General features: G+C 43.0%; 1 protein-coding gene across 1 annotated transcript in view; it reads right to left on the reverse strand.

The window, feature by feature from the left end:
* The window catches only part of LOC126335409 (transcription factor Dp-1-like), a 172,459-nt gene that overhangs the window by 32,861 nt on the left and 126,531 nt on the right, over positions 1 to 13,067 (reverse strand). The window contains exon 8 of the mRNA XM_049998677.1: positions 161 to 309. Coding sequence (XP_049854634.1) covers positions 161 to 309 — 149 coding nt within the window. The remainder of the gene's footprint in view (positions 1 to 160; positions 310 to 13,067) is intronic.

Consider the following 13,067-nt stretch of genomic DNA (forward strand, 5'->3'; position numbering starts at 1 on the left):
GTGCACTTAAAATAGCTATCACCTTCAGCAGTTTAAAGGCTGCATCAGAACTATATTACAGCAAGCACCTATTACAACTTTATGGTGTAAACTACAGATAAACACCCTTACAAATAATTCGTGATTATGGTAACTATTTTTGCTATAGTGAAATCCTTACTTGTCATTTGATATACTGCAGTCAATAACAGTCTTCTTACTTGTGTTAACAATTATGAAAGGCAAGTGGATTGCAGAGTTCGGAAGTGGTGCACCACACTCTTCCTCCATTTTCTTGTTCCTCTCCACCAAATTTTTGAATGATATTTGCTGTAAGATAAAAATAAATTAGATTTAAGAAATAGATTCAACTTTTAAAAATCCACATGCATGTAATTCACAAGAGAGTTCTAACAGAAGTATGTGATGAGGATTTAACCTATTAAATATAACTGCCAAAATAACAACCAGTTTCTATGGGAACTGGTGGTACAATTCTCTTCACCTTACATTCAGTCCCACCGGACACACGCGCATGTGCACACGCACATGCCCACAAAAACTATAACATTCGTTGTAGCCACTGGAAAACTGCCACAGTCAGCCATGTAAACAATTACTTAAAAATCACAATTCCTCCACCAATTACACATTAACAGTACCAACTGGAAATGAAGTCAGATATCACTTTGTTCAATTACGTAAATACAGTATTCAACTTTCATCTCTTCTGCACTTTATGGACTATGCCACAATAAGAATATTGTGACTTAAACCATAGTTTTCTATTTAACAGCAACAAACTTTATAGTGGCAATTTCAAGATGCACAAAATAGTTTTTGCCACCCAGAGACTTGTACATTCATTCACTAATTAGGTGACAGTAAAGAATGTACTAAATGCTGCAACTATGTATTCCCTCTTGTGCCACAGTGTTGTAAACATTTAAATTTCACGACGCTAGAAATTTTTAATTGCAAAATAATATAAACTGCAATTTCAATTCTGTTTTGGATTGTATTTTGTAAGTGCTGGAGTAGGGAGGGGGAGGAGGAGGAGGAGGAGGAGGAGGAGGAGAAGTGAATGAGCAGGGGGGGGGGGGGGGAAAGATAGGGGAGCAGGGGGGGGGTAAGAGGAAAGGGTCGGTGAGAAGAGGAAAGGGTCGGTGAGAAGAGGAAAGGGTCGGTGAGAAGAGGAAAGGGCCGGTGAGAAGAGGAAAGGGCCGGTGAGAAGAGGAAAGGGCCGGTGAGAAGAGGAAAGGGCCGGTGAGAAGAGGAAAGGGCCGGTGAGAAGAGGAAAGGGCCGGTGAGAAGAGGAAAGGGCCGGTGAGAAGAGGAAAGGGCCGGTGAGAAGAGGAAAGGGCCGGTGAGAAGAGGAAAGGGCCGGTGAGAAGAGGAAAGGGCCGGTGAGAAGAGGAAAGGGCCGGTGAGAAGAGGAAAGGGCCGGTGAGAAGAAGAAAGGGCCGGTGAGAAGAAGAAAGGGCCGGTGAGAAGAAGAAAGGGCCGGTGAGAAGAAGAAAGGGCCGGTGAGAAGAAGAAAGGGCCGGTGAGAAGAAGAAAGGGCCGGTGAGAAGAAGAAAGGGCCGGTGAGAAGAAGAAAGGGCCGGTGAGAAGAAGAAAGGGCCGGTGAGAAGAAGAAAGGGCCGGTGAGAAGAAGAAAGGGCCGGTGAGAAGAAGAAAGGGCCGGTGAGAAGAAGAAAGGGCCGGTGAGAAGAAGAAAGGGCCGGTGAGAAGAAGAAAGGGCCGGTGAGAAGAAGAAAGGGCCGGTGAGAAGAAGAAAGGGCCGGTGAGAAGAAGAAAGGGCCGGTGAGAAGAAGAAAGGGCCGGTGAGAAGAAGAAAGGGCCGGTGAGAAGAGGAAAGGGCCGGTGAGAAGAGGAAAGGGCCGGTGAGAAGAGGAAAGGGGCGGTGAGAAGAGGAAAGGGGCGGTGAGAAGAGGAAAGGGGCGGTGAGAAGAGGAAAGGGGCGGTGAGAAGAGGAAAGGGCCGGTGAGAAGAGGAAAGGGCCGGTGAGAAGAGGAAAGGGCCGGTGAGAAGAGGAAAGGGCCGGTGAGAAGAGGAAAGGGCCGGTGAGAAGAGGAAAGGGCCGGTGAGAAGAGGAAAGGGCCGGTGAGAAGAGGAAAGGGCCGGTGAGAAGAGGAAAGGGCCGGTGAGAAGAGGAAAGGGCCGGTGAGAAGAGGAAAGGGCCGGTGAGAAGAGGAAAGGGCCGGTGAGAAGAGGAAAGGGCCGGTGAGAAGAGGAAAGGGCCGGTGAGAAGAGGAAAGGGCCGGTGAGAAGAGGAAAGGGCCGGTGAGAAGAGGAAAGGGCCGGTGAGAAGAGGAAAGGGCCGGTGAGAAGAGGAAAGGGCCGGTGAGAAGAGGAAAGGGCCGGTGAGAAGAGGAAAGGGCCGGTGAGAAGAGGAAAGGGCCGGTGAGAAGAGGAAAGGGCCGGTGAGAAGAGGAAAGGGCCGGTGAGAAGAGGAAAGGGCCGGTGAGAAGAGGAAAGGGCCGGTGAGAAGAGGAAAGGGCCGGTGAGAAGAGGAAAGGGCCGGTGAGAAGAGGAAAGGGCCGGTGAGAAGAGGAAAGGGCCGGTGAGAAGAGGAAAGGGCCGGTGAGAAGAGGAAAGGGCCGGTGAGAAGAGGAAAGGGCCGGTGAGAAGAGGAAAGGGCCGGTGAGAAGAGGAAAGGGCCGGTGAGAAGAGGAAAGGGCCGGTGAGAAGAGGAAAGGGCCGGTGAGAAGAGGAAAGGGCCGGTGAGAAGAGGAAAGGGCCGGTGAGAAGAGGAAAGGGCCGGTGAGAAGAGGAAAGGGCCGGTGAGAAGAGGAAAGGGCCGGTGAGAAGAGGAAAGGGCCGGTGAGAAGAGGAAAGGGCCGGTGAGAAGAGGAAAGGGCCGGTGAGAAGAGGAAAGGGCCGGTGAGAAGAGGAAAGGGCCGGTGAGAAGAGGAAAGGGCCGGTGAGAAGAGGAAAGGGCCGGTGAGAAGAGGAAAGGGCCGGTGAGAAGAAGAAAGGGCCGGTGAGAAGAAGAAAGGGCCGGTGAGAAGAAGAAAGGGCCGGTGAGAAGAAGAAAGGGCCGGTGAGAAGAAGAAAGGGCCGGTGAGAAGAAGAAAGGGCCGGTGAGAAGAAGAAAGGGCCGGTGAGAAGAAGAAAGGGCCGGTGAGAAGAAGAAAGGGCCGGTGAGAAGAAGAAAGGGCCGGTGAGAAGAAGAAAGGGCCGGTGAGAAGAAGAAAGGGCCGGTGAGAAGAAGAAAGGGCCGGTGAGAAGAAGAAAGGGCCGGTGAGAAGAAGAAAGGGCCGGTGAGAAGAAGAAAGGGCCGGTGAGAAGAAGAAAGGGCCGGTGAGAAGAAGAAAGGGCCGGTGAGAAGAAGAAAGGGCCGGTGAGAAGAAGAAAGGGCCGGTGAGAAGAAGAAAGGGCCGGTGAGAAGAAGAAAGGGCCGGTGAGAAGAAGAAAGGGCCGGTGAGAAGAAGAAAGGGCCGGTGAGAAGAAGAAAGGGCCGGTGAGAAGAAGAAAGGGCCGGTGAGAAGAAGAAAGGGGCGATGAGAAGAAGAAAGGGGCGATGAGAAGAAGAAAGGGGCGATGAGAAGAAAAAGTGGTATGCTTTGACACAAACCACTGGCACTGAAAGCATAGAAACTGTTTTGCAGATCCCTGGAAATCACACAAGGGTCCCTTTTTTAATAACTTTGTAATAAGTAACTAAAAGCAAAAAATTTAAACCTTTAGAAATAAAATAAAGGTACAATAACAATCTTCTGTTCAACTTACTGATTTGGATAGTCAGTACAAATGCAACACCGACAGTGAATAAGGCTGTATTTATCAGAGACCAGACAACCACCTTGTACACAAATAAGGCTGTATTTATCATATAGCTTGAGAGGCCAAACTCTGAAAAAGGTGTGATTGTAACATGTCAATCAAACTGCCACTGTTCTATCAATGTAAATATCCAATTAAATTTTATTCAGCCCTAAACTTTAGATATCGCCATATTTTTTGTCTTAAACTTGTTTTCAGTATTTTGTCGCTGGACAGAAAGGTGGGTTTTAATAAGGTACACCAAAGCCTTATAGCGAACATGATTGCTCTGCTTTAGATGAACTTGATTGCTTTGCTTTGAACTCACCTACTAGCTCTTTTGCTAGAGGTGATTGTGGTACTAATGAGACTGGTGCCAATGAAATCACCTCAAAAGAAGTTAGGTCAATTTAATGTTTCTACAAGCCTTCAAACAAAAATAGTTGGTAAAACAGTTAAGAAGTATGATGAAAGTTATATATCTTTATGATTCATGAACAGCAATGCCAGTCCTCAATACATTATATGCAGCAAAGTTACCTCATACAGCTCTATGGTTTCAGCCAAAATGTGTCCTTTAGATCTGTTGAAGGTGGGCTTAAAATTAAAAAAATGCTGCATTCTTTTTTCAAGCGTATGATGAACTCTTAAAATTTAAAATGTCCGTGATTTTTTTTATTTTTTTAGAAAGAAAACGAAGTTATTTAGAATCTGAGGCTTCTTACTTAAACAACCTGAGATAGCTCAATGTGGTGAAGCAAACTCACTTTCAGAAAATCTTGTTATAATTTCTGCTATGAAGATGGTAAAAAGAATAGCAGGTGAAAAATCAGTGAAAGAAAAGGCTAAGATATCACTTTTGAATGACATTAGCTCAGTGCATCCGAGATTTAGAGACCAACATAATTAATAAACTTACTTTTCATCTGAAGTGATGCAAATTTTCTTTACAAGTGACTGAGTCTACCTACTGTTATGGACTCATCGTCTTAAACGAATAGACAAGTATCAGAACAAGAACTTATCACTCAAGATATTTTTTTTAAGAAAATCTCTACCTATGCATACTACTGGAGTTGAAATACACTCCTGGAAATTGAAATAAGAACACCGTGAATTCATTGTCCCAGGAAGGGGAAACTTTATTGACACATTCCTGGGGTCAGATACATCACATGATCACACTGACAGAACCACAGGCACACAGACACAGGCAAAAGAGCATGCACAATGTCGGCACTAGTACAGTGTATATCCACCTATCGCAGCAATGCAGGCTGCTATTCTCCCATGGAGACGATCGTAGAGATGCTGAATGTAGTCCTGTGGAACGGCTTGCCATGCCATTTCCACCTGGCGCCTCAGTTGGACCAGCGTTCGTGCTGGACGTGCAGACCGCGTGAGACGACGCTTCAGCCAGTCCCAAACATGCTCAATGGGGGACAGATCCGGAGATCTAGCTGGCCAGGGTAGTTGACTTACACCTTCTAGAGCACTTGGGTGGCACGGGATACATGCGGACGTGCATTGTCCTGTTGGAATAGGAAGTTCCCTTGCCGGTCTAGGAATGGTAGAACGATGGGTTCGATGACTTTTTGGATGTACCGTGCACTATTCAGTGTCCCCTCGACGATCACCAGAGGTGTACGGCCCGTGTAGGAGATCGCTCCCCACACGGTGATGCCGGGTGTTGCCCCTGTGTGCCTCGGTCGTATGCAGTCCTGATTGTGGCGCTCACCTGCACGGCGCCAAACACGCATACGACCATCATTGGCACCAAGGCAGAAGCGACTCTCATTGCTGAAGACGACACGTCTCTATTCGTCCCTCCATTCACGCCTGTTGCGGGCTGCATGATGTTGGGGCGTGAGCGGAAGACGGCCTAACGGTGTGCGGGACCGTAGCCCAGCTTCATGGAGACGGTTGCGAATGGTCCTCGCCGATACCCCAGGAGCAACAGTGTCCCTAATTTGCTGGGAAGTGGCGGTGCGGTCCCCTACGGCACTGCGTAGGATCCTACGGTCTTGGCGTGCATCCGTGCGTCGCTGCGGTCCGGTCCCAGGTCGACGGGCACGTGCACCTTCCGCCGACTACTGGCGACAACATCAATGTACTGTGGAGACCTCACGCCCCTCATGTTGAGCAATTCGGCGGTACGTCCACCCGGCCTCCCGCATGCCCACTATACGCCCTCGCTCAAACTCCGTCAACTACACATACAGTTCACGTCCACGCTGTCGTGGCATGCTACCAGTGTTAAAGACTGCGATGGAGCTCTGTATGCCACGGCAAACTGGCTGACACTGACGGCGGCAGTGCACAAATGCTGCGCCACTAGCGCCATTCGACGGCCAACACCGCGGTTCCTGGTGTGTCCACTGTGCCGTGCGTGTGATCATTGCTTGTACAGCCCTCTCGCAGTGTCCGGAGCAAGTATGGTGGGTCTGACACACCGGTGTCAATGTGTTCTTTTTTCCATTTCCAGGAGTGTATTTGGTTGCCCTAATTTTTTTAAATAGAATAGCATACCATGAGTTAACGGCATTGACGTCTGTATCACTGAAGCAAAGATATAAATGGCATAATTAGTGAAGCTGTACAGCTTAATAAAAATACTGTCAAAAACTGTTTTAGTAGCCACTGCATGAAACATAGGTAGGGACTTGTTGGAGAGATTAGTATTTAATGTCCCGTCGACAATGAGACCACTGAAGATAGCGCACAAGCTTGGATTAGGGAAGGATGAGTAAGGAAACCAGCCGTATTCTTTCAAAGGAACCATATCAGCATTTTCCTGATGTGATTTACAAAAACTGAGGAAATCCTAAATCTACATGGCCACATGCGGGTTCAAAGCGTAGTCCTCCCAAATGCAAGGCTAATGTGCTTATCACTGCGCCACCTAGCTCAGCACGGACTTTATGCAAATTAATTATCTGCAGTTATGAGTACCTCTTCATTAACTTCTTAAAATCTTGGCCTTAAATAACTGTTTATTCAAAATACTATGTCAGGCCAAGGTACGTACACATACATCTCTTCATACTGATATCAGATGATAACCTGGAGTAAAAATTAAAACCCAGTTTTCTGGAGCTGTCGCACGAGGTTCATGTTTTTAAGATCACAACTTTGAATTGAAAGCCTGATTATTTGATAGAAGTAGCTAGCTACAGATTTTTACAGAGATCAATGGACTGAACTCAATCCTTCCAAGCAAGCAAATACAGGGTGTACATAAAGTATGGGAACACTTTCAATTATTTATTGCACAAGAACTAAACACTGTACGGATGTTGTACATATTGCATTTTGAAGAGAAACTCTGTAAGATGTGCCCCCCCCCCCCCCCCCAACATTCGATATGTGAACCATGAGTGACCCAGCACACGTCAATACACTAATTGAATACGTTCCACATTCACGTCACTCACACAGGGATATCCGCTTCTCTTTGCCGGGCACAAGAAACTCATCTTAACGAATTTGTTATGCCATCTGTAAATGGCCTTCCTTGTTGGTGATTTATTACCGTACTTAGTTCTCAACATCCGTTGAACAGCTGTAACACACTAGTTTTTGTCAAACCCCAACACACAGAAAGCTCACCCCGCATCTGAACTCGCCATGTTTGTGACTAGTGCTGACTACTGTTTGGTTAATGTGCAAGTTACAGAAAAGAGAGAAGAGGTCAGCAGTAAAATCCATCTTGCATTTGTGGGTTTTAAGAAAGCAATTGATAATGTTGTCATCGTCGTCTTCAGTCCTGAGACTGATTTGATGCAGCTCTCCTTGCTACTCTATCCTGTGCAAGCTTCTTCATCTCCTGGTACCTACTGCAGCCTTCTGAATCTGCTTAGTGTATTCATCTCTTGGTGTCCCTCTATGATTTTTACCCTCCACGCTGCCCTCCAATGCTAAATTGGTGATCCCTTCATGCCTCAGAACATGTCCTACCAACCGGTCCCTTCTTCTAGTCAAGTTGTGCCACAAACTCCTCTTCTCCCCAATTCTATTCAATACCTCCTCATTAGTTATGTGATCTACCCATCTAATCTTCAGCATTCTTCTGTAGCACCACATTTCGAAAGCTTCTATTCTCTTCTTGTCTAAACTGTTTATCATCCACATTCCATTTCCATACATGGCTACACTCCATACAAATACTTTCAGAAACGACCTTCTGACATTTAAATCTATACTAGATGTTAACAAATTTCTCTTCTTCAGAAACCCTTTCCTTGTCATTGCCAGTCTACATTTTATATCCTCTCTACTTCGATCATCAGCAGTTATTTTGCTCCCCAAATAGCAAAACTCCTTTACTACTTCAAGTGTCTCATTTCCTAATGTAATTCCCTCAGCATCACCCAACTTAATTTGACTACATTCCATAATCCTCGTTTTGCTTTTGTTGATGTTCATCTTATATCCTCCTTTCAAGACACTGTCCATTCCGTTCAACTGCTCTTCCAAGTCCTTTGCTGTCTCTGACAGAATTACAATGTCATCGGCGAACCTGAAAGTTTTTATTTCTTCTCCGTGGATTTTAATACCTACTCCGAACTTTTCTTTTGTTTCCTTTACTGCTTGGTCAATATACAGATTGAATAGTATCGGGGATAGGCTACAACCCTGCCTCACTCCCTTCCCAACCACTTCTTCCTTTCATACCCCACGACTCTCATAACTGCCATCTGGTTTCTGTACAAATTGTAAATAGCCTTTCGCTCCATGTATTTTACTCCTGCCACCTTCAGAATTTGAAAGAGAGTATTCCAGTCAACATTGTCAAATGCTTTCTCAAAGTTTACAAATGCTAGAAACGTAGGTTTGTCTTTCCTTAATCTTTCTTCCAAGATAAGTCGTAGGGTCATTATTGCCTCCCGTGTTCCAACATTTCTACGGAACCCAAACTAACTCATCTTCCCCGAGGTCAGATTCTACAAGTTTTTCCATTCGTCTGTAAATAATTCGCATTAGTATTTTGCAGCTGTGACTTATTAAACTGATAGTTAGGTAATTTTCACATCTGTCACCACCTGCTTTCTTTGGGATAGGAATTATTATATTCTTCTTGAAGTCTGAGGGTACTTCGCCGGTCTCATACATCTTCCTCACCAGATGGTAGAGTTTTGTCAGGACTGGCTCTCCCAGGGCTCTCAGTAGTTCTAATGGAATGTTGTCTACCCCCGGGGCCTTGTTTTGACTCAGGTCTTTCAATGCTCTGTCAAACTCTTTACGCAATATCATATCTCCAATTTCATCTTCATCTACCACCTCTTCCATTTCCATAATATTGTCCTCAAGAACATCGCCCTTGTATAGACCCTCTATATACTCCTTCCACCTTTCTGCTTTCCTTTCTTTGCTTAGAACTGGGTTTCCATCGGAGCTCTTGATATTCATGCAAGTGGTTCTCTTTACTCCAAAAGGTCTCTCTAATTTTCCTGTATGTAGTGTCTATCTTACCCCTTATGAGATAAGCCTCTACATACATACATTTGTCCTCTAGCCATCCCTGTTTAGCCATTTTGCACTTCCTGTCGATCTCATTTTTGAGACGTTTGTATTCCTTTTTGCCTGCTTCATTCACTGCATTTTTATATTTTCTCCTGTCATCAATTAAATTCAATATTTCTTCTGTTACCCAAGGATTTGTATTAGCCCTCGTCTTTTTACCTTCTTGATCCTCTGCTGCCTTCACTACTTCATCCCTCAAAGCTACCCATTCTTTTTCTACTGTATTTCTTTCTCCCATTCCTTTCAATTGTTCCCTTATGCTCTCCCTGAAACTCTGTACAACCACTGGTTCTTTCCATTTATCCAGGTCCCATCTCCTTAAGTTCCCACCTTTTTACAGTCTCTTCAATTTTAATCTACAGGTCATAACCAATAGATTGTGGTTAGAGTCCACATTTGCCCCTGGAAATGCCTTACAATTTAAAATCTGGTTCCTATCTGTCTTACCATTATATAATCTATCTGAAACCTTCTAGTATCTCCAGGGTTCTTCCATGTATACAACCTTCTTTCATGATTCTTGAGCCAAGTGTTAGCTAGGATTAATTTGTGCTCTTTGCAAAATTCTACCAGGCAGCTTCCTCTTTCATTTCTTACCTGCAATCCATATTCACCTACTACGTTTCCTTCTCTTCCTTTTCTTACTATAGAATTCCAGTCACCCATGACTATTAAATTTTCGTCTCCCTTCACTACCTGAATAATTTCTTTTATCTCATCATACATTTCTTAAATTTCTTCATAATCTGCAGAGCTAGTTGGCACATAAACTTGTACTACTGCAGTAGGCGTGGGCTTCGTGTCTATCTTGGCCACAATAATGTGTTCACTAGGCTGTTTGTAGTAACTTACCCACACTCTTATTTTTTTTTATTCATTGTTAAACCTACTCCTGCATTACCCCTATTTGATTTTGTATTTATAACCCTGTATTTACCTGACCAAAAGTCTTGGTCCTCCTGCCACCGAACTTCACTAATTCCCACTATATCTAACATTAACCTATTCATTTCTTTTTTTAAATTTTCTAACCTACCCGCCTGATTAAGGGATCTGACATTCCACGCTCCAATCTGTAGAACACGCTTTCTTTCTCCTGATAATGATGTCCTTTTGAGTAGTCCCCGCCTGGGGATCTGAATGGGGGACTATTTTACCTCCAGAACCCAAGAGCACACCATCATCGTTTAACCATACATGTCAGCATAATAATATGAAACTTTTAAAGAACTGACATCTCAATTAGTCAATGGAAGAAAAATTTAAATTAATTCTGGTGGAGTTCAAAAGATATACATCCTCAACTGTCGTTGCAGGCCACGTTGGTACTTCTACCATTTGCAACTGGAAGATGATGAAATTTGGTTCGTGGAGCACTCAACTGCGCGTACAAATTCCCAATCTTTTTCACTGTCCAGTCGCCATTTTCCCGAATGATGAGGACATCACAAACACCCAGTTCCCAGGAGGACAAAATCCCTGACCTGCCTAGGAATCTAACCCAGGACCAAGTGATCCACAGGCAGCAACGGTAGCCTCTAGACAGTGAGCTGCAGACTACCATTTGCAACTGGAAAGACGTGCAGCCTCTGTCAACAAAAATAAAGCCCACAACATACTTCGTGCCAAATGACATGAGAATACAAATTCCACCAGTCAAGTCAATAATAATTATTGTATCACGTAATCCTGACATACTGTCAATTTGAACAGAAACCAGTGCATTCAGAACAAAGTACCGTATTTTATGGACAGACACACCTTATATTGCAAGCAATTAAATAATTGCCATATTTGTTACTGTATTGCAAAAGGCAGATTGCAGAAAAATCTTAGTTTATAAAACTGAAGTGACTTTTAAAACACCTTAAAGTAGTCATTTGAACTTTCTTCTTCTTCTTTGTCTTTGTCATATATAAGATGGCCTTCACTCTCATTGAGAATATTACTTATGCTGCAATTCTTGAAAGATTTAACAATAATGTCTTCTCTCACTATACACCACAACTGTTTTAACCACTGACACTCTTGTTTGATTGTAGGTCGTTTTAAAGCTCCCTTCGGTGTGAATTCATATTGGGATTCACCCATCATTCATTGTTCCATTCCACTCTCATACATACTTTAAATGGTTTATTTATCGAGACATCAAGAAGTTGCAATTGTGAAGCAAATCCTACCAGATTAACAGCAGGCTCTGTATTTGCCTGTCTCAATTTCTCTTTCACAGAATTTTTCAAATGACTACTAAACTGATTTAGCACAAGAAGGGAATTCTCCTTCAGTAAAGTGCCTTTCCTTCTCTCTGTTAATCCATAATTTCAGTCTTAATCCATAATTTCATAACAGCTTCATCCATCAAACCCTTGTTATGTACATGAACAACAACATCTGACAGGATTTCAAAAGTTTTTGGCATTGTTTAGCACTTGAAAATGATCACTAGATTAAATTTAGTACCAGCATCACATCATGAAAACACAGTAGTGTAGTGCATTTTCTCATGTGCATTTGTTTTTATACTTACAGTTTTAGCATCTTTCATAGTAACAGTTATGTTATTCGGCACATCAAATTAAATAGAGCACAAGCCATGCTCTGGCCAGTTCCAGCATTTTAATCTAGAGTTAAGCGGTCTATCCTATGTAGTTTTAGTTTTTATACGCCTGATCGCGTTTAAGGAGGATTTAGATACGAAGGCATATTCTTTTCTCAAAAGGGAGGGCATCTGTCACAACAGTTTGTTTCATCCTTATATTCCTCAGTATTATAAGAGCAATAAGGAAACATTCCCAAGTGTCAATGAATGATCTTGACAAAACGAGGCACATGTCTAGACTGTGCAATATAATGCAATACACATTTTTTGTTTGCACCCAGTTACACTATTATGAGCCCAATTTCACTGTTAACGGGTAAAGAGCACCCAAAAAGGTAATTTGGCATATTAGGCTTACAGGGAATAGCTTCAAAACCATGAAATAAAAGAAATGTGTTTCATATAAAAATTGAAATGTTACTGAATTTCTTGAAAACTTTATAATCAACTTAGGAAAATTTTTGAAAATTTTCAAGTTACCCCACCAACATTAATCAATTTTGCAAAACGGAAACTTTTGTTACAACTTAAGTTAAAGAAGCTTCCACCCCACATACACCCAGTTGTAATAAAGCTGGTTTCTGAACAACCATTTTTGGAAAACAACGATGATGTTGAAGTATGTGCAACATACCTAATTCAAATCTATAAGCATTCATTATTATTCTAATTATTTGTTTACTTATCTTGTTTCATATTTTAAACAGTTGTAATACACTATAAATTAATTTTTCTTTCCTTTCTCTTTAGTTTATTGTTTAACATAACTCTATCTTGTTGATTGAAAATCTTAAGTAACTCATTATTATGATACAAAATCGTTACAATAATGATAATTAGTAAAGAAATTCTTACAACATGATGTTTATTTACACCAGGGATCCCCAAACTATTTTGGACCAGGGATCCCCAAACTATTTTGGACCAGTGACCCCTTTTCCAAAATGAACTGTTACCTCCGACCCCCATGGCCAAATTACCTACTTTTAAGATCAACCCACTTATTCATAATGATCCGCTAACTTAAAACAGCTGCTACAGAGTGTTATTTTTTATTCTGACTTAGGTCAATAGAAGAAGATAGAGTGAGAATTAGCAATGCTTTAAGTTAGCAGACTATTATGAATAAGGGGGCCTATCTTTAGTTTCTTCCTATCTTGAAAGTTTTAAATAAGAACTTGTGTTAATTTAATAGGTG

The sequence above is a fragment of the Schistocerca gregaria genome, chromosome 2 (assembly GCF_023897955.1).
Source record: "Schistocerca gregaria isolate iqSchGreg1 chromosome 2, iqSchGreg1.2, whole genome shotgun sequence".
Classification (NCBI taxonomy): Eukaryota; Metazoa; Arthropoda; class Insecta; order Orthoptera; family Acrididae; genus Schistocerca; species Schistocerca gregaria.